General features: G+C 36.1%; 1 protein-coding gene across 1 annotated transcript in view; it reads right to left on the reverse strand.

Annotated features, from left to right (window-relative positions):
• ABCB11 (ATP binding cassette subfamily B member 11) overlaps positions 1-25976 on the reverse strand; it is a 111417-nt gene that overhangs the window by 14796 nt on the left and 70645 nt on the right. Inside the window, exons 19-21 of the mRNA XM_025404926.1 lie at positions 20952-21116; positions 7417-7521; positions 7165-7326 (exon numbers count right to left, since the gene is read on the reverse strand). Coding sequence (XP_025260711.1) covers positions 7165-7326; positions 7417-7521; positions 20952-21116 — 432 coding nt within the window. The remainder of the gene's footprint in view (positions 1-7164; positions 7327-7416; positions 7522-20951; positions 21117-25976) is intronic.

Genomic DNA, 25976 nt, shown 5'->3' on the forward strand with positions numbered 1-25976 from the left:
ATGATGAGCACCCATAATGTATCTGAAGGCTGAATTAATTAAAAGGTTCTTTATTCATAGCTTATCCAAAGTTCATTATTGACTAATCTCATTTTATGAGTGTCAGTGCAAGAGCAGTCTGTCTGAGATTAATGCAGCCCTAAACACAGGCTACACATGTGTCAGGTACTGATGCATTTGGCTTGTTTGACGATATCCAGTCATGGGGCTTGAGGTAATATTTACTTATTCAATGAAGATTAATGCTTGCTCTATAATTATGTTTTTGAAGTTGATACAAGACTGTTGCAAGATACCACCTTGATTCTCATTGAACTTAGTCTGCTCATTGGTACAAAGTTACATGCTGCTGTAATACACAGCTATGTAGTCAATGCAGATGGACAAAATGGATTCAGTCCCAATGTAGATGGATAATGGACCACTGTGGTAATTATATCTTACTAATCAGAGTATCCAGTGGTTCCAAATCTTCGTTTCAGTTGCAGCTAGGCAGGTATGACCAAAGCTTGGTATACTCTGCAGAAAATACTAGGGTGAGGAAAATTACATCACTTCTTTTTAAAATTGTAGAAACACATTATTATTTTAGACAAAAAAATGTAAAACAACCAAAGGTAAGGTTTTAGTCACCATTAGATGCTAAGGCAGTGTTATTCAGGAATAATTTGCATCTTTATATTGAATTGAAGACACAAATGGAATATAAAATTGTGTCCCAAAGCAGGATTCCCATGTGTTAGTGCCAACTTCCTTGGAGACTAACAGGCTAAATCAAGAATTTCTCATTTGTACCCCCATGTTCATAGCAGCATTATTCACAATAGCCGAACAACCTGAATGTCCACTGACAGATGAATGAATAAAGAAAGCATGATATATCCATAAAATAAACATCCATAAAAATATAGCTCTGATACATACTACAGTATAAACTTCAAAAACATCACATTACATGAAATAAACCAGACATAAAAGGATAAATTCATATGATTCCACTTAGATGAGGAACATAGAGTAGTCAGATTCATAGACACAGAAAGTATAATGGTGGTGGCCAGGGCTGAGGGGAGGGAGAGCAGGATGGGGAGTTACTGCTTCAAGGGTACAGAATTTCTGTTTGGAACGGTAAAACATTTCTAGAGATGAATAGTGGTGATGCTTGCACAACAATGTAAATGTACTTAATGCCACTCAGCTGTACATTTAAAGATAGTTAAAGTAGTAAATTTTATGTTACAAATGTTTTACTGCAATTTTTTTAAAAAAAGAATTTTTGGTTGGCAAGGACTGTCAGGCATTACCGAGTGCTTGAAAAGCAACTTTGCAGTTCTTTGGGATGTCCTTGCTTCCTTTTACATTTTATTCAATTGGTATTTTTAGAAAATTAAAAATAATACAGCCTAAGACACAAACAAAACATACATATTTAACAATATATACATATATATTTATTTTTTTCTTTACAAAAAGGACTCATACTCTACCTATTACTTTGTACTTTGACTTTTTTTCACTTATCGATGTTACTTAACTATCCTTCCAGATCAATATACAGGAACACTTTAAAAAATAGCTGTGTAATATTCCTTAGAATAAATGTATCATAATCGATTCAGCTATTTTCCTGTTAGTGGATATTTGGGTAGTTTCCAGGGAATTTTATTAATTTTTTGGTTAATATAAAAAATGACAAATGTCCTTGAACACACATGCTTACACAATAGGAGGGAATTCACTCACGAGAATTCTGGTCAAAGAGTATATAATTAAAAAAAAAAAGAATTTCTGGTTGGCAAGGACTGTCAGGCATTACAGAATACTTGAAAAGCAACTCTAAAGTTTTTTGGGGGGATATCATTATTTACTATTATTCTCCAAAACATTTGCTTACTATTATTTGCTATTACTCTCCAAAAAACATTGAAAAACTTTGTACATTGTATGAGAGTGTCAGTTATTCCCCATCCTCATGAGTATTATTCATGATGGTTTCAGGAACACTACACATAATATGGTTATATGAGGGATATTACTATTCATTATAAATGTTTTTCTAGTTTATCATTTGTTTATATAAAAGTTTTGAGTTTATGAAGTCCAACATGTCTACTTTGTAGTTTTGAGTTTTTGTCTTGCTTGAGAGGATCCCCTCTACTACCACTCTTATTTCTCAATGAGCTCTAGCTAATATAATAAGAAAATAAAATAATATGAGTATAAACATGAAAAAAGAAAAAAGAGATAAAATGATCTTTTTTGCATTTTTTGCTTTGCGGTTATTGTGACTTTTACTAATTGAAGGCTCGTGGCAACCCTGCATATGCAGAGCAATTCTATTGGTGCCGTTTTTCCAATGATATGTGCTCGCTTTATGTTTCTGCATCACATTTTGGTAATTCTCACAATATTCAAACTTTTTCATTATCATATCTGTTATGGCGACCTGTAATCAGTGATCTTTGGCATTATCGTTGTATTCGTGTTAGAGCACACCATGAACCACGCCCAAATAAGACTGAAAACTTATTCAATAAATGTGTTTGTTCTGACTGCTCCACTGACTGGCCATTCTCTGTCTCTCTGTCTCTCTGTCTCTCTCTCTCTCTCTCTCTCTCTCTCCCCCTCCCCTCAGACCTCCCTATTATCTGAGACACAATAATATTGAAATTAGGCCAATTAATAACACTACCTTGGCCTCTAAGTGTTCAAGTGAAATAAAGAGTCACACATCTCTCACTTTAAATCAAAAGCTAGAAATGACTAAGCTCAGTGATGAAGGTGTGTCGAAGGCTGAGACAGGCTAAAAGTTAGGCCTCATGCGCTGAACAGGTAGTCAAGCTGTGAATGCAAAAAAAAAAAAAAAAAAAAAAAAAAACAAAAAAAAAATTTCTTGAAGGAAATTAAAAGTGCTATTCCAGCGAACACACAAATAATAAGCAAGTGAAGTGAACCAGATTTATTGCTGACATGAAGAAAGTTTGAGTGGTTTGGAGACAAGATCAAACCCACTACAACATTCCCTTAAGCCAAACCTAATTCAGAACAAGGTCCTAACTCTCTTCAATTTTAGTAAGGCTGAGAGAAGTGAGGAACCTTCGGGACAAAAGTTGGTTCATGAGGTTTAAGGAAAAAAGCATCTCTACGATGTAAAAGTGCAAGGTGAGGCAGCAGTGCTAATGTAGAAGCTGCCACAAGTTCTCCAGAAGATCTAGCTAAGGTCATTGATGAAAGTGGCAATACCAAATAACAGATTTTCCATGTTGACAAAACAGCTTTCTATTGGAGGAAGATGCCATCTAGGACATTCATATCTGGAAAGGAAAAGTCAATGCCTGACTTCAAACTTACAAAAAACAGGCTGACTCTCTTGTTAGGGGTTAATGCAGATGATGACTTTAAGTTGAAACTTACCATTCCAAAAATTCTAGGCCCCTAAGAGGTATGCTAAATCTACTCTGCCTATGCTTTATAAATAGAATAATAAAGGCTGGATGACAGCACATCTGTTGAAAACACAGTTTTTTGAATATTTTAAGCTATTGTTGACAACTACTGCTCAGGAAAATATATAGCTTTCAAAAATATTAGTGCTCATTGACAATGCACCCAGTCACCCAAGTGCTCTGATGGAGATGTACAAGGAGATGAATGTTGTTATGCCTGTTAACCCAACATGAATTCTGCAGCCCATGGGTCAGTGAGTAATTTTCACTTTGAAGACTTTTTATTTAAGAAGTAACATTTTACAAGGCTACATCTGCCATAGTGATTCCTCTGAGGGAACTGGGCAAAGTAAATTGAAAATCTTCTAGAAAGGATTCACCATTCTAGATGCCATTAAACACATTTGTGATTCATGGGAGGAGCTCAGAATATCCACATAAATAGGTGCTTGAAAGAAGTTGATTCCAACCCTCACGGATGACTTTGAGGGTTCAAGACTTCAGAGGGAGTAACTGCAGATGTCATGAAAATAGCAAGATAACTAGAATTAGACGTGGAGTCTGAAGATGTGCTGCATTAAATTGCTGCAATTTCATGATAAAATTTGAATGGATAAGCAGTTGCTTCTTATGGATGAGCAAAGTGGTTTCTTGAGATGAAATCCACTCCTGGTGAAAATGCTATGAACATTATTGAAATGATTATAAAGGAGTTAGAATATTACATAAACTTAGTTGATAAAGTAGCAGCAGGGTTTAAGAGAACTCAATCCAATTTTGAAAGACATTCTACTGTGGGTAAAATACTATCAATCAGCATTACATGCTACAAATAAATCTTTCATGAAAGGAAGAGTCAATTGATGAGGCAAACGTCACAGTTGTCTTATAAGATATTGCCACTCTAACCTTCAGCAACCACCACCATGATCAGTCAGTTGCTGTTAATAAATTAAGATATGTACATTGTTTATTTTTAGACATAATGCTATTGCATAGTTAGTAGAATACGGTATAGTGTAAAACATAACTTTTATATGTACTAGGAAGCCAAAAAATTAGTGTGACATGCTTTATTGCAATATTCTCTTTATTGTGGTGGTCTGAAACCAAACCTGTAATATCTCAGAACTATATCTGGCATTTTATTATATATCTAGAAAACCCAGTAGACTATATTAAATTTCTAAAATTAAAACTTACAAGAGAGCATGGAAAGTCCTTAAGATAAGTATACAAAAACTAATAGCTTTCATCTCAACTCATTTACAGTTATAATTGAGAAAAACATCTCATTCAAAATAGTGGAAAAAATACATGAGAAAAAGTGAGCAAGATAGTGGGACATATTAATGTAACTATGAATCTTGGTAAAAACTAAAGTCTTATTTGTATGTCTCTCAGGAAAATTTAGTACTCCCACAATAGCAATCCTACTGTGTATGTATGTGTGTATATGAATTTGACCAGAATAAAAACAAATTTTTAAGAAGAAATTAAAATGAGTGTAAAGTACATTAAAATAATTAACATCCAGGAATAGATAAGAGAATTTTGAAGAGGAAAAATTAGTATGCAGGGATTTGCCTTACCAGATACTAAAATGTATCAAGTTATAAGAATTAAAACAATGAGTACAAAAAAAAAAGAAATAATGAATAAGACATACTATTTGATAGCACAATAGAATGACTATAGTAAATAACTTAATTATACATTTAAAAATAAGAGTGTAATTGGATTGTTTGTAACACAAAGGATAAGTGCTTGAGGGAATGGATACCCCATTCTTCATAATCACTTGTTTCATGTTGCATGCTTGTATCAAAACCTCTCAGGTACCCCATAAATACATACACCTACTTGGTATCTATCTACAAAAATTCAAAAAAAATTATGAATTAAAACAATAAGTTTTTAAATAGAATAAGTCAAATTGATCAATTCAGACTAGAGTATCTCCAAATAGTTCTAAGTATATATGGAAAGTTAATATTCACAATTGGAGGAAACATTTCAAACCAGTGGAAAACGTAATCTATATTTAAAAAATATTTTTGGAATATTTTCTATCCAGCTTCAAGAAAACAAAGCCAAATCTACCTCACACCAATCTTAAGATAAATTTGACCTGGGCTAGCAATCTTATTTTTTAAAAAACAACAAAAGTATTAGAAAAATTCTGAGAAAATCCTCTTTTTAAAAAGATAAGTGTTTGTAAGATAATTAGATGCTACTCTCTGAATTCTAGTGATAGTAAATAACCTTCAAAAGTTCCTTGCAGATTGAAGGACACGAAAATAGAAGAGATAAGATTATGACTTATTTATTTAGCCTAAATTTAAGAGTAAGGGGAGTAGACTACAATACTCCAATGATGAGAGTGAAATTGGAACAAACCTTCTTTAAGCAGTTACGCAATACATATCAAAATCTTCCAAAATGATTATACATCGATTCAGTGATTATATTTTGAGAACTAAGAAAATAATCAAGGATGTGGCAAGCTCAATGTAAAATGATATAAATTGCTTATAAGGAGGAAAAAACCTGGGGGAAAAACGTAACTAGAGAATCCTTTAAGACAGGACAGTAGATGAAAATGAAGTATTGTGCATTAATTAAAATCTATTGTAGAAGAATAATGACGAAAACATGTTCACCTTAGATTATTTTACAGGAAGAAAGAAAGACTGCAACACCTATGTAGAGTGTAACCCTAAGTCTATGGGAAACACATGTGCTTACAGAAAAAGCCTAGATGAATTGAAAGTGAACTATTTATAGGGATTTCTCCCTGAGTAAAAGGATTCCACGATCCACTGAAATTGTCCCATATAATTTTTGGTATTTTTGGTTAAACTGTCTAGGAGTTGAGACATGCTACAGTACTATAAATCCAGTGAGTTTTTTTCTTCCAAGAGCCTCACAGACCATGGTTCAGTTTTAAAATTGTACTTAAAAATTTTTTTCCTTTGTTTTTGTTTTTAAAAAAATTTATTAACATATTATTTCTTTTTTAAAAATAATTTTAAGTTCCAGGTTTTTAAAAAAAAAATTTCATAGAAAGTGGGTAGAGATGTTGGAAGGGAAATTTGGCTCTCTTCACTTTAATCCAAACACCTGGTTTTATAAAAGTCTCATCATGTGTGTAAGCCCTTTGAACAAGGCTGTGGGTTTTGGGGTTTACACACCACAGCTCTGCCTACCTTAATCAGAAAGTCAGCTCTTTGATACCTTCAAGATTCTAGATAAAAATCATTTCTTTCCCTCAGTTTCCTGACTGCGCTCCTGCTGAGGCTGCCCAGGACAGCTTCTCTGTTCATAGGGCTAAACCACACTCTGGGGTCCTGTGTGAGTAAGGAGACTTTTGCCCTGTTCCCCCACCCTCTGGGGGGTGGTATTGAATCTTGTTGAAGCTGAGCCTCTGGGCCTGAAAACAATCTCAGAAATGAGTCTCAGGAAAGCTAGACTCAGAGGAAATCCAAAACCCTGACAGATTTTGGTGCATGCCACACACTGATTCTGGGCACTGCCTGGGAGACACTGTGCTTTAGCTGCTGTTTGTCAGTGTTAGGAGCAGTGGAAAATGTGGCTTTAGGATATCCCCATCCCACTAGTCCCTATTCCATAGGAAACATGCAGGTGATGTCAGAATGCTCTAACGAAAGAATGCCAATGCAGTTCATACATTTCTGCTTCCCCTCCCATAGCTTACCCCTTGAACTTGGGAAGCATCTGTAGCAAGTCTTGTTGTCAATGCTCCAGGGCTATTTCTGAGGTCATCAAACCAGCCAATGTCTTGCCCCAACATTGCCCTGAAACCAAATTTACGTAGCCTTTTTGTTAGGAGCTCCCCAGATTTAGCGAAGGCATATCCCTAAAACATGAAGAAAGAGACTTTAGAGACATTTTAATGAGAAAAAAGGAAAAATAACTAAATCACTTACTGAAAAATAACATTTCTTACCTGTAGAAATTGGGTGAAAAGAGATACACAGCCCATTGCTACGAAAAGTAGGCACACACCATTGATCTGTGACCTTTGTTCATCTTTATCAGGAAGTGCAAAAGTCTTGGAAAGATAGTAAGCAAGGTAACTTTGTTATTATAAACAATAGAAAAATAAATATATTTACATCTTTAAAATGAATTTTTCTTACCATGTCATTATAATCTGTCCAAATTCATAAAATATACAACACCAAGAGTGAACCCTAATGTAAGCTGTGGATCTGTGATAATGATGTGTCAATGTATGCTCATTAATTGTAACAAACGTATCATTCTAGCGGGAGATGTTGATAATGGGGGAGGTTATGCATGTAGAGGGGTAGGGGGTATATGGGAAATCTCTGCATCTTCCTCTAATTTTGCTGTAAACCTAAAAGTGCTCTAAAAAATAAAGTCTTTTAAATCATGGTTCCACTTTAAACATGCTAGTAATTAAACAAAAGTCAGCTATGAATATGATGACGATGTACTACAGTCCTCTGTGGAATGGAAAACCTGGTGAATGAAAACCAATGGTGATGACTTACAGAATTTTTGTCTTGTTATTTTGCCTTTTTAGGCAATCGTGTTGGTTTTTCATTGACACAGATGAAAAGGATGATGAAATGACTTAAATCATTTAAGTAATAAAGCTGAGAAAGAAGGAAGAAAAAGGAAGGAAAGGAAGGAGAGAGAGAAGAAGGAAGAGAGGAAGGAAGGGAAGAAGGAGGAAAGGAAGCAAACAGGGAGGGAATGAGAGAGGTAGTCATGAAGGAAAAAGGGAAGGAAGAAAGGAAGGAAGGAAGGAAGGGAGGGAGGGAGGGAGGGAATTGAGATCTGGAAATGTTATCTGTGACAAAACTCAAAGTAGTATTAATATTTTGACCTATGTCTTTCTCAATTACTAAATGAAACAAAATACGACTTTCACTCAGGTAATTTGCCGGTTAATTAGTTTTATGGAATATACATCATTAAAAAAGAAACTATCAAAGCATTGACTGGAATTACCTTAAGAGAGAAAAAAAATTTCATTCATCTGATATTGAGGTTGTTGCCTCTAACTCACCAGAACCTGAAACATTTCCCCCACCCCCTAAAAAACTATGGCCATTGTGAGGGGGAGTTTTTAATGTATAATGCTTAGTAAACTACACTCAAACATATTCTGAATTTACAGACATTTGTTCAAGTAACTGAGGATCTTGTTGCAATAAGAAAAATGAAAGAACACAATCCAACGACATTGCCTTGTTGTGAAATGGATTTTGTGCATAACAGAACTTTTTAAATTCAGGCCAGGTGAAGGAACTGGGAAGGTCAGAAGAAGTATGCATTAGAGAGCTATACAATAGATCTTTATTCATTTTCCTGAATTAATTTGAGTCATTAAAACAGTTTCAACAAACAGTTGCTCAAAGGAAACCATTTATTCAAAAATATGTACCAAGTACCTACTATTTGCCAAATAAATCTCCTTGCGAACAATATGAACTACTCCATTAACAAATCCTTTTTTTGTAAAGCAAAAGTAACCCATTCAAATTATGGCAAATTACAAAGTGGGTAGGAGGGGTTCTAAATTAATGAAATTTTACTGTTTGTAGGATAAAGTTTCTAGGGCCTTCATGGTGCTCAATACTGGTAAAAGCGGGTTCAGAAAATAGCACAGTAATTCTTCCCAGCATAGCATGACTCGTAAGTTTACAGAGTCTAAAAAGTCAAGAATTTGAAGATAAAGATTTTTAAAATCACTACCCTGAAACCCCAAACTGCGATGCTACAATTCCCATTCCTCCTTAAGGTCACCTTTTATAATGATGATCTATAGAACCACAGATTTTCCCATTTAACTCTTACAGATGGAAAATAAAGCCCCAAACATCAAGTTGTTTGTTCAAGTTCATTAAGTTAGTGGTTATTACTGGATAAGGAGATGCCTGTTTTTTGGCTTCTGGTGCAGTGGTTTTCTTCTGGGTATGCTCTTTTAGCTTTTTGCATTACTTACCTTCTCAATGTTTAAAAAAAGAGCATTTAGCTAATGTTAAAATTCATACAACTGTCCAATTCAAGATTGGACATCTCTCTATCCATAATCTTTTTTCACAAAATTCTGCTCCACAAGTTCTTTGTATATTCTTGTTGTTGAAATGCAACTCCATAGGGCTATCCATCCATAGATTCCTCTGTTCCTTGACTAGCTGTAGTTTGGGCACACATCTTTGCTATTTTTGTAATGGTAAGTTTGGTTAAGGAGAAAACTAACATTCATCAACCTTTTGCTATGTACCACATGTCAAACGTGTGGATTAACGTGCTCTAACTTAAATTAGGAATTATGATTCTCAAAACAACCCCGTGAGGTAGATTTTCTTGCTCCTTATACAGACGAGGAAATTAATCAAGGATAAATCACTCACCCAAATATATGCAGATAGTACAGAGCAGAGACCTGCTACAAATCCAGAGCTGGCTGACTCTCACGTCCATTCTTTTTTTCCCTAGCATGCTACATCCCAATTGCTGTGCTTGGAACATTGGTACATTTTCAAAGTCAAATAGACACAGGGAAAGTGAAGCAGATAAATTATGCCTTACATACATATTGAGGCTTAGCTAGATTGGCAACTGGGCTCCTAATAAGGCCCAATCATTCCCACAGTGTGGTCTCAATACACCAAATGTGCATATTGTACCCTTCAGGTATGTCAGAAGGAAAATAGAGCAATTATAAACAGACTCACAATTATACGCTGTGAGAAGAAAGCATCATGAGTTTACTAATGAACACATGATAATTATGCAAAGAGACAACCTACTTTACCAGGGAGGAAAAATAGTGGTTTGTTCAGCATCGTTCTCTTAGCAAATATAACCCTGTGAGAACAAGAACGACGAGCAGACTTTGGATTTCATCAGCTAGATGTTGCCTACTCTGGTCCTACAGCCCTTAAGTCTCTAAGTCCATCTTAAGGTTTCTGGTTGTCACCAGAAGAAACACAGAGAACATTGTCACCACCAATGACCAAGCAGGTGCTCAAGAAGGACAGCAATTATAGTTGAATCTTCTTTTTTTTAACTTAGCCATTTCATGGACCACTGGAGCTGGAAGATATCTTAGATATCACCTTTGTAAATCCTTCATTTTACAGGAAATGGAGACCGGGAGAAGAGGTATGACATGATCCCAGGGCACACAGGATGTGGTAAGTAACTAGAAGAGCCAGTTTCAGAAGAAACATCTGCTGACAGGACAGTCAGAACTCTCCACAGCAGCTCATATGCACAGTTTGGGTGGAGTTGGGTGAGTATATTCTCTACTCTGCTTTTATAAGAGAGAAAGAAATAATCAGCAAAGAAGCTGACATTTTGGATTTCTTTTAAAAAACAGACATCCAGGACATAGGCTTGGATTCTTTCCAATCCAATCCTATTCCCTACACCTTCTACACTAACATCATTGCTCAATCCCTACACCTTTCTGATCCAACCCCATTCCCTACACCTTCTACACTAACATTATTGCCCAGTGAAATGCATTTCCCCAGCCTCTCCCTACTAGAATGCCAGCTTTGTGCAAGCAACACACAAACACACAATGATTTTCTTGTCCTCCACTCTATGCCCAACATTAGATACAATGCCTGGAAAACTGTAGGTGGTAAACATTTGCTGAATGATTGGTGGGGTTTTTTTTTTTGTTGAATATTGTCTTCCTCACAGACTGAAAACTCCACTAGGGAAAGCATCATAACTGATATGCATTCCCCAGTCCCCAGCACCGTGTCTGGGGAAGACAATCAATACAGATCTGTTGAGGGAATAAAAGATGATTCATTTTATATTTGGATATTGCACCTACTAGGAAATCAAGAAATATAAATTATTTCAAAGATTTTCAACATAAAAGGTTATGGCACCATATAACTAGAAATTCAGTTAACCACAGTTGGGTGTTTCCGATTCTCTACCTTTCTGAAATTAATGTGATGTCTTCTCTTACCACAAGGGGGCAATGTGAAAACCACAGTGGTGGCAGGGGCCCTCTTTACCCAATGGACGTGATTTTGTTTGTGGATTTATCCAGGATTTTCTGTACAGCTCATGCTTGGGGGTGGGGGGGTGGGTCATTTTTATGGTCAGGAGAGGTGACGTGAGAGAAAGAAATGGAGGAGGGAACTAAAATGTAAGCTTTTATCATGTACTAAGCTCTGACAATGTGATATGTTGGCAAATTCTGTAGACTAGGATTCGGTAAACCTGGACTCTAGTCCTGGCCCCATCACCTAATGGCAGTGTCATCTTGAACAAGTTAACAGTTCTAGGTTTCCTTCCTTGTGGACCTCAAAGGATTTATGTGTGTATGTGTGTGTGAATTTCAGCTAAGAAAACGTGATCACATTTTTTTAAACTGCTTCTTTTAACTTTTAAACATTTTTGTATATTTAGGGGGTACAAGCACAGATTTCTTACATGCGTATTGAAGTCTGGGTTTTTAGTACACCCATCACCTGAATAGTGAACATTGTATCCAATAGGTAATTTTTCAACCTTCATCTCCTTCTCATCCTCCCACCTTTTGGAGTCTTTAGTGTCTATTATTCCACCCTGTATGTCCATGTTTACCCATTGTTTAGCTCTCACTTACAAGTGAGAACATGTGGCATTTCATTTTCTGTTTCTGAATTATTTCACTTAGGGTAATGTCCTCCAGTTCTGTCCGTGTTGCTGCAAAAGACATGATTTTATCCTTTTTATGGCTGACTAGTATTCCATGGTATACCATATTTTCTTTATCCAATCCTCTTTTGATAAAAATTTAGATTGATTCTGTGTCTTTGCTATTGTGAATAGTGTGACAATAAATATATGAGTGCAGGTATATTTTTGAAATAATGAATTCTTTTCCTTTGTATATGCCTATGTGATGGTTAATACTGAGTGACAACTTGATTGAAGAATACGAAGTATTGATCCCCTGGGTGTGTCTGCGAGGGTGTTGGCAAAGGAGATTAACATTTGAATCAGCAGACTGGAGAAGGCAGACCTACCCTTAATCTGGTGGGCACAATTTAATCAGCTCTCAGCGAATATAAAGCAAGCAGAAAAAAAAAATGTAAAGGAGGAGACTGGCCTAGGGTCCCAGCCTACATCTTTCTCTCCTGCTGGATTCTTCCTGCTCTCAAACATCGAACTCCCAAGTTCTTCAGTTTTGAGACTCAGACTGGCTCTCCTTGCTCCTCAAGCTTGCAGACAGCCTATTATGGGACCTTGTGATGACATAAGTTAATACTTAATAAACTCCTATATATACATATATAAAAAGATATATATCCTATTACTCCTATATATATAAAAAATAGGATATATATCCTATAAACGCCTATATAGCTAAACTCCTATATATGTATATATGTATGTATGTGTGTACACACATATATATATAAAATAGGATATATATACTATTAGATCTGTCCCTCTAGAGAACGCTGTCCCTAATACAGCCCAGTAGTGGGATTATTGGATACAATGGTAGTTCTATTTTTAGTTCTTTGAGAAATCTCCATTCTGTTTTCCACAAAGGTTGTACTAATTTACATTCTCACCAGCAGTGTATAAGCATTCTTTTTTCTCCACATCTTTGCTAACATCTGTTGTTTTTATACTTTTTAATGATAGCTGTTCCGACTGGTGTAAAATGGTATCTCTTTGTGGTTTTAATTTACATGTCTATGATGATTAGTGACGTAGAGCATTTTTTTCATGTTTGTTGGCTGCTTGTATGTCTTCTTTTGAAAAGTATCTGCTCATATCCTTCACCCACCTTTTAATGAAATTATTTGGTTGTTGCTTGAGTTGAGTTCCTTATAGATTCTGAATATTAGCTGTGTGCTGGATATAATGTTTGTAAATATTTTCTCCAATTGTATAAGTTGTTTATTCTGTTGACTGCTTCTTTTGCTGTGCAAAAGCTTTTTGGTTTAATTTAGTCCCATTTGTCTGTTTTTGTTTTAGTTGTGTTTGCTTTTGAGGACTTTGTCATAAATTCTTTGCAAATGTCCAGAAGAGTTTTTCCTAGGTTTTCTTCTAGTATTTTTATAGTTTCAGGTCTATGTTTAGGTGTTCTATCTATCTTGTGTTAAATTTGTAAATGGTGAGAGGTATGGGTCTAGTTTCTTTCTTCTGCATACTGCTGTCCAATTTTTCCAGCACCTTTTATTGAGTAGGGTGTCACTTCTCCAAAGAATATTTTTGTTGACTTTTTCAAAGATAACTTGGTTTTAGGTATGTGGCTTTGTTTCTGGGTTCTCTATTCTGTTCCATTGATCTATGTGTCTATTTGCAAAGCTTGGTAGTATAATTTAGTCAGCCAAATAATATGATACCTTTAGCTTTGTTCTTTTTGCTTAGGATTGCTTTGGCTATTAGGGCTCTTTTTTTTTTGTTCCATGTGAATTTTAAAATTGTTTTTTTCTAATTCTGTGAAAAATGACATTAGTAATTCGATAGGGATTGCATTGAATCAGCCATTGCTTTGGGAAGTACGGCCATTTTAATATTATTAATTCTTCCAATCCATGAGCATGGGATATTTTTCCATTTGTTTGTGGCATCTATGATTTCTTTTATCGGTGTTTTGTGGTTCTCCTTAGAGAGATCTTTCACCTCCTTGATTAAATATATTCCTGAGTATTTTTTTGTAGCTATTGTAAATGGGATTACCTTCATGATTTGGTCCTCAACTACATCAATATTGGTGTATAGAAACACTACTGATTTCTGTAAATTAATTTTGTATCCTGAAAGTTTACTGAATTCACTTACTAAATTTAAGAGTTTTTGGTGAAGTCTTTAGGGTATTCTAGAAGTAATATCATATCATCAGTAAACAGGGATAATTTGGCTTCCTCTTTTCTAATTTGCATGCCTTTTTTTTTTTTTCTCTTGCCTGATTGCTCTGTCAAGGACTTCCAGTACTATGTTAAATAAGAGCGGTGAAAATTGGCATCCTTGTCTTGTCCCATTTCTTGGAATTCTTTCAACTTTTCCCCATTAAGTATGATGCTTGCTGTTGGTTTTTATGGCTTTTATTATGTCAAAGTATGTTCCTTCTATGCCTAGTTTATTGAGAATATTTATAAAGATGGGATGATGAATTTTGTTGAATGTTTTTTCTACATCTATCAAAATGATCGTTTTTTTCCCTTAATATTGTTTATGTGATATATCATGTTTATTGCTTTGCATATGTTGAACCATCCTTGCAGGCATGGTATAAATCCCACCTGACCATGGTGTGTTATCTTTTTGATGTGCTCTTGGATTCAGTTATTTTGTTAAGGATTTTTACATCTATGTTCATCATAGATACTGGTCTGTAGTTTTCTGTTTTTGTGATGTCCTAGTCTGGTTTTGGTATCAGGTGATACTGGCCTTGTAGAATGAGTTAGGGAGAATTCCCTCCTCTTTGATTTCTAAAATAGTTTCAGGAGGATTGGTATTAGCTCTCTGCATGTTTGGTAGAATTCAGCTGTGAATCCTTCTGGTCCTGAGCTTTTATTTTTTGTTAGGGAATTTTTTATTACTGACTCAGTCTTGCTGTTCATTATTAGTCTGTTCAGGTTTTCTATTTCTTCCTGATTTAATCTTGGTAGGTTGCATGTTTCCAGGAATTTATCTATTTCCTCTAAGTTTACCAGCATAGTGTTCATAATAGTCTGTGATAATCTTTTGTATTTCTGTGGTATCTGTTATAACGTCTTCTTTTTCATTTTTGATTGTGTTTATTTGGATTTTCTCTGTTCTTGATTAGTCTAGCTAGCAGTTTATCAGTTTTATCTTTTCAAAGAAACAATTTTTTGTTTCATTGGTCCTTTGTATTTTTTTGTTTCTATTTTGATTACTTCTGCTTTGGTCTTTGTTATTTCTTTTCTTTTATTAACTTTGGGTTTGATTTGTTCTTTTTCTAGTTTCTTGAAGTGCAGTGCTAGATTGTTAATTTGTGACCTTTCTACTTTTTTATGTAGGCATTTAATGCTATCAAGTTCCCTCTTAGCACTGTTTTTGCTGTATCCCACAGGTTTTGGTATGTTTTGTTTTCATTTTCATTCATTTCAAAAAAATTTTCTAATTTCCATCTTAATTTCTTCATTGACCCAGTGATTGTTCAAGAGCATGCATGTATTTGCATAGTTTCCAAAGTTCTTCTTGGTATTGATTTCTAGTTTTATTTCACTGTGGCCTGAGAAGATACTTGATATGGCTTCAGTTTTTAAAAAATTCATTAAGACTTGTTTTGTGGCCTAATATCTGATCTATCTTGCAAAATGTTCCATATGCTGATGAAAAGAATGTACATTCTGTAGTTGTTGGGTAGAATGTTCTGTAAATGTCTGTTAAGTTTGGTATAAAGTCCAGTTTATGTCCAATGTTTGCTAATTTTCTGACATGATGATCTGTCTAGTGTGTATTTTCTAACATGATGATCTGTCTAGTGTGTGAGTGGGGTGTTCAATTCCCCCAGTATTATTGTATTGCCCTATCTTTCTTTAGTTTTGCTTATATTTGTTTTGTGAATTTGGGTGCTCTGATGTTGGGTTCATATATATTCAGAATTGTTACAATGTTTTGTTGAATTTTCATTATATAATTACCTTGTCTTTTTTTTTTTCTTTTTTACTATTTTTGATTTAAAGTCTGTTTTATCTGAGATAAGTATGGTTACTTTTGCTCAACTTTGGTTTCCATTTGCATGTGCCTTTTTATGTTCCATTATTCTCAGTCTATATGTGTCTTTATGGGTAAGGTGAGTTTCTTATAGTCAGCATTTAGTTGGGTTATATTTTTTTATCCATTCTTCCAACATGTATTTAAAAGTGGACATTTAATCCATTTACATTTGTAGAAGGCAAATATGGGCCCCCAAAATCACTAAGCTAAAGAGAAAAGTCAAGCCGGGAACTGCTTAGGGTAAACCTGCCTCCCACATTCTATTCAAAGTCACCCCTCTGCTCACTGAGATAAATGGATACCTGATTGCCTCCTTTGGAGAGGCTAATCAGAAGCTCAAAAGAATGCAACCATTTGCCTCTTATCTACCTATGACCTGGAAGACCCCTCCCTGCTTTGGCTTGTCCTGCCTTTCCAGAACAAACCAATGTTCACCTTACATATGTTGATTGATGTCTCATGTCTCCCTAAAATATATACAACCAAATTGTGCTCTGATTGCTGTGGGCACATGTCGTCGGGACCTTCAGAGACTGTGTCATGGGTGCACATCTTCAACCTTGGCAAAATAAACTTTCTAAATTAACTGGGACCTGTCTCAGATTTTCGGGAGTCACACATTCAAGGTTAATATTGATATATGAGGCTTTGTTCCTGTCATATTGCTGATTGTTTTTAAGTTGTTTTATAAATTATTTGTTTCCCTCTTTTTCTGCTTTTTTTTTTTTTTGTCTTTGTGGTTTGATGAAATTCTGTTATGCCATTTTATTTTTTTCTCTTTTTCCTTGTGTGATTATTTTATATGAACTGTGAGTTTTATATTTCAATGTGTTGTTGTGATGGTGAATAACGACCTTTTGTTTCCATGTTTAAGACCCCTTTGAGCATTTCCAGTAGGTCCAATCTAGTGGTGATAATTTTTCTAAGTGTTTGCTTATCTGGAAAGAGCTTTATCTCTCTTTCACTTATGAAGCCTATTCTGGCAGGATACAAAATTCTTGGCTGACAGTTTTTTTTTTTTTTTTCTTTTCAGCACTTTGAAAATGCCATCTCATTCTCTTCTGGCTTTTGAGGTTTCTGCCAAAAAGTCTGCTATTAGTCTGATGGGGTTTCCTTTATAGATGAGTAGATGCTTTACTCTTGCTAATTTAAAAATTCTTTCTTTTACTTTGACTTTAGACATTCTGAACATAATATATAATGGTGAATTCCTTTTTATAATGTGTTTGCCTGGGGAATCAATGGACTTCCTGAACTGGGTGTCTAACAGTCTTGACAGACATGGGAGGTTGTTACTGATAATTTCTTTAAATATGTTTTCTAAACTTTTTGATCTCTCTTCTCTTTCAGAAATACTGATAATTCATAAGTTCAGTTGCTTTATTTAGTCCAAGTTCAGTCACTTTACTTAGTCCAAGACATCTCAAAGGCTTTGTTCGATCTTTTTATTCTTTTTTCCTTATTTTTGTCTGACTGGATTATTTCAAAAGACATGTGTTCAAGTTCTGAAATTCTTATCTCTGCTTGGTCTAGTATATGATTTAAGCTTTAAAGTGTATTTTGTATTTCCTTCAATGAAATTTTTAGTTCCAGAATTTCTGCTTATTTTTTAAAAATGATATTTATCTCCCTGGTAAATTTTTCATTCATATCCTGAATTGATTTTCTGATTTCTTTGTATTGGTTTTCAGATTTTCTTGCATTTTATTATCTTTAAAAATCAAGATTTTAAATTATTTACCAGGCATTTCAAGAAATTTTTTTGATTGGTTCTGTATTAAACTGTTCTCACACTGTTATTCCTGAGACTGGGTAATTTATGAAGAAAAGAGGTTTAATTGACTCACAGTTCCACATGCCTGGGGAGATCTCGAAAAACTTACAATCATGGTGGAAAGAAAAGAGGAAGCAAGCACATCCTCATATGGCCAAAGCAGGAGGAAGAAAGAGTGAAGGGGTAAGTGCTACACACTTTTATCAAAATTTGTGAGAACTTACTCACTATGATGAGAACAGCAAGGGGGAAGTCTCCTCCATGATCTAGTCACCTTCCACCAGTTCCCTTCTTCAACATGTGGGGATTACAATTTGACATGAGATTTGGGTGGGGACACAGAGCCAAACTATATCATTCTGCCCCGACCCCTCCAATAGCTCATGTCCTTCTTACATTTCAAAACACAATCATGCCTTCTCAATAGTCCCCCAAGTTTTAACTCATTTAAGCATTAACTCAAAAGTCTAAGTCAAAGTCTCGTATGAGACAAGGCAAGTCCCTTACACCTATGAGCCTGTAAAATCAAAAATAAGTTTGTTACTTCCAAGATACTATGGGAGTACAAGCATTGGGTAAATGTTTCTGTTCCAAAAGGGAGAAATTGGCCAAAACAAAGGTATTCCAGGCCTCACGCAGGTCCAAAACCCAGCATGGCAGTCATCAAATCTTAAAGCTCCAAAATAATATTTTTTGATTCCATATCTCACATCCAGGCCACACTGATGCTGAGATTGAGTAATTTATGAAGAAAAGAGGTTTAATCGGTTCACAGTTCCACATGGCTGAGGAGGTCTCAGGAAACTTACAATCAGGGCAGAAGGTGAAGGGGAAGCAAGGCATGTTTTCACATGGCCAAATCAGGAGGAAGAGAGAGCGAAGGGGGAAGACTACAAAGTTTTAAACACCAGATCTCATGAGAACTCACTCACTATCACAAGAACATCAAGGGGGAAATGCACCCACCCATGATCCAATTACCTCCCACCAGGTTCCTCCTTCAACATGTGGGGATTACAATTTGGCATGAGATTTGGGTGGGGACATAAAGCCAAACCATTATCGGTTGCTGGACACTTGTTGTGGTCCTTTGGTGGTGTCATATTTCCAGGCTTTTTCATGTTTCCTATGTCCTTCCATTGATATCTGTGTATCTGATGTATCAGTTGCTTGTTCCAATTTTTGAATTTGCTTTTGTAGGGGAGATTTTAAAAAAATACTTTGGCTTTGATTTTGGGTTCATGCCGTAGTGTGATCTTTGTATGATACTACTCTGAATCTGTACTCAGTCTCAACAGTAGACCACAGCAGGCTGGCAGGAATCCTCCCAGAGGTGATGGGAGTATCTAGTCTCCTCTCTCTCTCCTTGGAGCAGTGCAGAGGCAGTGCGTGTTTGTATATTCCTGGTATCTAGGCCCTCAAAATGATGCCTGACTGAGGCTGCTCCAGGATTGGATGCCTGTGTGATTCCGTGTGGGTTTCCCTTTTGGAGCAACATGTCTGTGGAATATTTAGGCAGTTCTTCATGTCAGGGAAAAGGCCCTAGTGAGTCAAGAATTTATCCCGTAGCCAAGATTGTAAAAGCCCATTTTGGAACCCTGGGGGGTTTGTCTCTTACTGTTTGCCCATATCCAAAAGCCTCTTGTGGCTCTCAGGCAGTCCCTAACTGGGTAAGCTGCCTCAGATCCTCTCCTTTCTTATTCCTGGTGCTTCCCCATCCCTTGTTTGGTGAATCCTAATGTTCTAGCCCAGGTAATCTGTTCTAAATGTAAGTATCTACTTACTATTCTGATTCCTCTTCATGGTGAAGGCACATACTACCTGCATCTAGTCAGCCATCTTTCAGTACTGTTTCCATGATCAAGATTTTACTAGAACCTGGCTCTACAGTTACACTGGCTGGATTTGAATCCCAACTCCACTTGCTAGCCTAAGCTCTCTGTGCCTTGGTTTGCTCCTTTGTAAAACAGAAATAATAAGAATACCTACCTTAGATGGTTGTTATTTATTTATTTATTTATTTATTTATTTATTTATTTATTTTTTGGAGATGGAGTCTTGCTCTGTCGCCCAGGCTGGAGTGCAGTGGCCCAATCTCAGTTCACTGCAAGCTCCGCCTCCCGGGTTTATGCCATTCTCCTGCCTCAGCCTCCCGAGTAGCTGGGACTACAGGCGCCCGCCACCTCGCCTGGCTGGTTTTTTTTTTTTTTTTGTATTTTTTAGTAGAGACAGGGTTTCACCGTGTTAGCCAGGATGGTCTCGATCTCCTGACCTCCTGATCCACCTGTCTCGGCCTCCCAAAGTGCTGGGATTACAGGCTTGAGCCACCGCGCCCAGCCAGATGGTTGTTAGTAAACTTAAATGAGCTATTGTACATAAAGTGCTTATATATTGCCTAATACATGTTCATAGTTATTATTATAATGATTATAGCAATAAAGTCAGATAGAGAATATAAGAAATTCTAGGAAGTGAAAAATTGGAATAAACTTAGTTTTCAACCATGCCTTATTTTACTTCTTTCTTTTTCTGCTTCCTATCCACATTCCTATTTCAATAGTGCAATCAATGGAGAATTATACATCAAACACTAACACCTGCTATATAAGTCAAACTTTGTACCTCTTCTGTTCAGCAAGATCAAAATTTCCCTAAAATCCTTTTGTATTATTCAGTGAATCCACTTTGCATTTTGATTAGGCTTGATATATATTACTAGAAAAATTGCCCTCTTCTAACACAAAATTTTCAGTGGCAGTATCATATATATATATATATATATATATATAGGCACAATGTCTCTGTGAGTGCCCTGCCAGCCCAAATGAGAGTTCTCAGCTTTGCCTTCTTAGCTTCTGTGTGATGGAGGCTCAGGAAATTTTTCATTCTTTAGACATGAGAAAAATGAACTAACAGAAAAGAGCTAAATACATGAAAACAAAGAGCGGACTTATCAAAATAATAAAATAAAAGGTATGAGAAGAAAGCTAGTCCAGCTGTATACTTACCCCAAGAATCTGGCTGAATAAAAAGGCATACAAGGGTGTGACTGTCCCGTTCACAGCTGCACCCACAGACCCTGCCAGCATGTAGGGCCATTCTGGAGCATTGAATTTCAGAATCCTCCTAACTGGGGCGGGTTCAACTTCTTCCCGCACAGGAATGTCCTTGTCCTTGAGCAGAGAGAGGGTTATATTAATCATCTAAATGTACTCACGACATTTTGCATGTGCTCAAGACATTTTGCAGCAGATCCTTTGGCATTCACAGATTTAAGGGTCATAGTTCGATTAGCTATGAGTGACCTCAAATGTCTATGAGATGTGGCGGTTTGTTATTTTTTGAGGAATAGTTTTGAACAAAACTATTGCTGTGGCTGAATAAAAACTGAATTGAGCGAATACTCATTTGAAGGTGAGTTTATAGTTCTCATTTCATTATTACATGTGTATTAACTCTCAGAGAGTAATAAATATGTTGGATCTTGGAGAAAAATAACTGCCATTAAAAAAAGAAAACCTTTGCTATAGTTATATTTATACCTGTGAGGACTTGTGAAATTTTCAATTTTTTAAAATAAATGTCAAGGTTCTATAATGCAGTAACTGGTTAAAGCTCTAAGGCAGGTCAGTATATCTGAAGCAAGAAAGACAAAATAATTTTAAAAATATATTAAGTGGTGTCAACAGTTATCATTGAGATGTTTTCAGTAAGGTTTTCCTTAATTAGTACCCAGAGGTAAGTAGTACTCCATTTGGATTTCTAAATTGCACATTTCTTCACACAGAGTGAACATTAATCAGCATTTCTCTTTAGTTACCATTAAAGTCAGAGCTAGCAAATTTTTATCTTCTCGAAGGCAAATATTATACATGGACCTCCGTTGTCTTTTTTGGCCATAATTTTTCCTTACTATGGATACTACTCATGTTTTGTCTTAAGGGTAATTAATTCATTAATTTGATAAATTTATTACCCACTTTGGAAAAGGATTTTAGGTAGCTTATATAGATTTGCATTGATTTTTAAAAGCTTTTCTATTAACATTTACTAAAAATATCTATAGCAAATTGACTATAAAGCTTAATTAGTGCTCTCTTTCATTAACACAGTAATTTATATTTTAGGGAGCTGAATGGCAGGGATAGACAACAGCAAGGATCCTCAAAAATTTTCCCTTTGCTTACAAAGTCAAAGACCACATTCAATTTAAATGAAAGTCTGGTGTCATGTCCATTTCATTACAGTTGCAAGTCAAATAAAATGAGGGGAGGCAACTTGGGCTGTTGATGAATTTGGTACTGCCTCCACTTCAAGTTCTCTCTTGGCCTGCTCTCACCATTTGTACTTTGTCATTACTGCTCACTCATGCAACAGGTCCTTCTGTTCAATTATTTCACCTGTGACAGCTTACTAGCTCTAGGCAACCTATGCCAGAAAGGAAGAAGGGTACCTGGGAAAGTGTGAATGTAATAGGCATAGAAAAAATGGAGCTCTTGGACAAGCCCCACGTGGCCACCAGTAAAGTATATCACCAGTGCTCTAGCTCTCTGGACCTCAGTTATTTCATCCTTAAAACGAGAGACCTGGACTAAGTTATTCTGGGGAAACAATCTCTCTGAGTCTCCCATGTTTTTGCACATCTTGTGAACAGAGGCATTGATTGCCTTCATTCAGATTATTTTTTCAAGGGTATTTGTATAGCAAACAGTTTTGGAGGACAAAGAAGGTGTCTTCATCCTAAGTGCAGTGCAAACCTTACTGTCCCCATCTGCCCATTATGAAAGAGTCAAGCTCCTCAAGCCCGGGATTCCTCTCGTTTAAAACACTCACTTCATTTGTTGGTATTATCTGGCCCTCTTTGCATTGCCTTATGGGAACTAGGGGTTGGGTTGGGGAGCCAGTGCAAATGCTGAACACTGGCTACTGCTATTGCTATGAGTAATAAAGTCCTTTGTCTCTGGTTCAGGCTGCTTGTGTGACAGAGCAAGACTGCATCTCCAAAAAAAAGAATATGAACACTGTGATTCAGGATGCTCGTGTATACTGCCAGCATCATGAAACTGTGTGAGACTAACTGAATAGCTTGCAATTGAGCAAAATATTTCAACCCTTCACTGTTTTAGACAGTGGTTGGTATCCAGATCTGGATACTCTCAGATTCATGTGGTCTGGTGATTAAAAAACCAGATTCCTGTATCCTGTCACCAGAATTCCAATTTAGTAGGCCTAACTGTGAATCTCCGTCTTAAAAAATACTCATCGGGTAATTCTGGTAACCAAAGTTCAGTTTGTGAGAACTCCAAGGCTCCTCTTACCACTAAATGGCAAGGATTCAATAATGTATGTTTGAGATGTGTCAGCTGTGCTGTATGTACCATCAAAGGGTACGCTTTGGAACTTGTGAAGACTGCTAGCACTCATTAAATTCTGCCAGCTTCCTTGTGACATTAAATACCAGCATTTCCTGGAACCACTGCCCCACAGGATGGTCCACCCACAGTTGGACATGATAGAAATTTTCCCAACTTTTTGATACCTGAAGGTATCATTATCCCTAAACAACACCACTCAGGACATGTCAAAGCAATATAAAGTAATTCCTGTCTAGTTGTTTTCATTCCAAGAGACACTAACAAGAAACACAAATTAATTAATTTGAATACTTTTCTTTGGTTCCTCTATACTAAAAGTTTGACCTTAAAGTTTGACCCCCCACCCCGCTGAAAAAATGCAGCTGTCCAGCTTGAATGCTGCAAAAACTAGAAAATCTGTCCCTAAATATTGGACTTTTGATTGCATTTTGTTTGCTATCTCTACTAAAAGAACAGGAGAGGAACAAAAGAAAACAATATAAAATATAATTAAAGTCATTCTGTAAAGAAATATTTTTCTCTCTGATTTTGCAAAATTAAACATACAGAGGAGATTAATACATTAACAACAAATTGTAACTCACAGGCAAAATTATAAAATTTATATGTGTTTCCTTGTACCTCAATTGTAGCAGTGGCAGGTTGCATAGCACTTTTTAAAAATTATATACAGCCGGGCACGGTGGCTCACGCCTGTAATCCCAACACTTTGGGAGGCCGAGGCGGGCGGATCACAAGGTCAGGAGATTGAGACCACCGTGAAACCCCGTCTCTACTAAAAATACAAAAAATTAGCCGGGCGCAGTGGCGGGCGCCTGTAGTCCCATCTAGTCAGGAGGCTGAGGCAGAAGAATGGCGTGAACCCGGGAGGCAGAGCTTGCAGTGAGTGGAGATCGCGCCACTGCACTCCAGCCTGGGGGACAGAGCGAGACTCCGTCTCAAAAAAAAAAAAAAAAAAAAAAAGTTATATATAAAGAAGTGCCTGTCAGCAGCTGCATAGTAGGGAGAAAGCTCTTACTCATCTTTGCATCCCCAGTGCGATACCTGGCACTTCATAGTGTACAATCAATGTTTATGGGATAAAAGAATGAATGAAATTTTTATGTCCATGCTGCATACATGCAACAAGAGATTTATTTTAAATTTCTCATCTACTATGATGGATTCATAGTTCAATGCTAGACACTGGGCTTTTCTCAATTTCCTTTCTTACATCTTCTGTGTAGGCCAGAGGAAAAAAAAACCTCTGACTTAAATCTTAGGTCCTGCTTTCTATACTTTGTTACACTAATTTCTGCAATCCATTCAATAGAGGTCTCCTGCCCTAATAATAACTTTAAGATTTGATGATAAAAAGTGGTAACTATGACAAAGGAGCAGAGATTTTTCAAATGAACTAATACTGAGAGCCATTTTTATGGGTCCCATCTCTGTCTTATCTTAACCAATGCCCAAATCCTATCTTATAAGTTACCTGTGATGCAGTTATGGGTGTCTAATATTTGATCCTGACTTGATCTTATACATGTTCTGCCTTGTGTTTTAGTTTCACTGAAAGAGATGCCTAAATATTAGAGACTAAAACCTTTAGCCTGTGGGTTTCCCTAATCCTAAACTTAATGTTGTCAACATTGTAACTAACATCTGACCCCATTTACAGCTAAGAGTACTGCTTGGAGAGCAAGGATAAATGGGTATAGTCTCATCTCTGTCACCAACTAACCATGAGCCTTTGGGTGAAAGCACAGACTTCTCAGGAAACGGTTCCAAGTTTTAGAGTCAATACTCCACAAGACCACAAGGTGGAGATAACTCCTTTGTGTAAATTGACCTTTAACACCATAAGAGTATTTTCCAATCTACAGAGGTAAGGTTAGGTCTTTTCCATCAACATGAGAAACAGAAAGGATTTCACCAATGCTTGGGCTTGTGGAATTGAGTTAAGTATTAAAATACTTTAAAATACCAAAACAGAGCAACATTTTACTCTATAATGTTACTTGAGATTAGAAATTTCATGTCACATTTTATTAACCCCTTTCCATTATTTTCTTTTCAAAAATCATTAATTTTTTAAACCTGAAGTACTAATAAAATTATTGTACAAACCAGTGGTATTAATATGAGAACTTTTCCCCTTGGAGCTTTAGTATAATCACATTGGCTCCCCTATCATTTTTCTCTCTCTTCTTCCTTTCTATCTCCCTTAACTAGAGAGAAAATAAAGTCACATCTTTTAAAACGTATACTGGTCTACATATAATTGAGTTTAATTGTTCTATTCTAAATATATAATGCTGACTAGTAGAACATAATATGAAACATTTTAATCACTGTAAAACTAGCCCATATATTTGATTTAGATTTCCTTTTAGTTAAATAGTTCCCTCCTGAATTGTTCCTGCATCAAGAGAACTCTATGGGAATCTGATCTCCAGATGTCCAGGGAATCTGATGATCCCCTACACCTATGCTAGGTCCTCTACCAGCTTGAAAAACAACAATAAAAAAGTCAGATTTTCCTTCCCTCCCTCCCTTCTTTCCATCCTTTTACTTTTACTTTTATTGTCAAGTATTTACCCAGAAACTAGAAAAAATTAAAAGGCAAAAATTAAATATGATTGGTATTGCTGTGGTTCAATAGAAATGTCAACGTAG

Source organism: Theropithecus gelada, chromosome 12 (assembly GCF_003255815.1).
Source record: "Theropithecus gelada isolate Dixy chromosome 12, Tgel_1.0, whole genome shotgun sequence".
Lineage (NCBI taxonomy): Eukaryota > Metazoa > Chordata > Mammalia > Primates > Cercopithecidae > Theropithecus > Theropithecus gelada.